General features: G+C 34.7%; 1 protein-coding gene across 1 annotated transcript in view; it reads left to right on the forward strand.

The window, feature by feature from the left end:
• LOC119586930 (cytoskeleton-associated protein 5-like) overlaps positions 1-778 on the forward strand; it is a gene marked incomplete in the record, with an annotated part of 31731 nt that overhangs the window by 30333 nt on the left and 620 nt on the right. Inside the window, 1 exon segment of the mRNA XM_037935662.1 lies at positions 412-778. Coding sequence (XP_037791590.1) covers positions 412-665 — 254 coding nt within the window.

Here is a 778-nt window from a genome sequence, read left to right on the forward strand (position 1 = left end):
TGAACAAAATGATGTAAAAGAATGGGTCTCTGTTTACAATATTGTCCACCTAAAACTCGGAACAAAGATCAACATTTCATTGTGTTTAAAATCTTATTATAAATTTGCTTTATTCAGGATTTATATATAAATTTGTATTTTTAAAGAGTGTATGACTTAGAAAGAAAATTTTGTATTTAGAATTATCACATTTTTAGACCTTTAAAAATCACTAGCATTAGTAAATTTGTTTTCCTTGTTTTAGTAGTTTCATGTGCATGCTTAACATCCCCCCCCCCCTACCCTACCACAAATGGGATTAGTTCCATTGTAATAGCTTAGAAGCTCTTCCTTTTTTATTAGTAATCCTTTTTATCCCACTCATGAGTTTTTGCCATGATAATTTTGATAATATTACCTATTTTCCCTTAGCAGGACCCTTGGCTTCCATCCAAGTACCAGACACAGCCAACTTCAACATGAATGAGCTTGTAGCTCAATTCAAGTCTATTGCTGCCCGTGCCGGCTTTGACAACACCTATATTGATACTGCAGTGAGAGACATATGCAGCGCTGAAAATAAGGGCTCAGGTGAACGACTTGACATCTCAGAATATATCAAGACATTGTCATCTGACTATGGAATAGAACAGAACAAGGAACAGTTCAGTTCTCATGATCAGTGAGCAGTTGGTGTCTTTTAGTTCTAGCACAAAAATAGGGAAAGAAAAAGGAACTGTTGGAAAATGACGACTTTTGATTACCTTCCACCTTTTTTAAAAATTTTATACCATCTCTG

Source organism: Penaeus monodon, chromosome 22, assembly GCF_015228065.2.
Source record: "Penaeus monodon isolate SGIC_2016 chromosome 22, NSTDA_Pmon_1, whole genome shotgun sequence".
Classification (NCBI taxonomy): Eukaryota; Metazoa; Arthropoda; class Malacostraca; order Decapoda; family Penaeidae; genus Penaeus; species Penaeus monodon.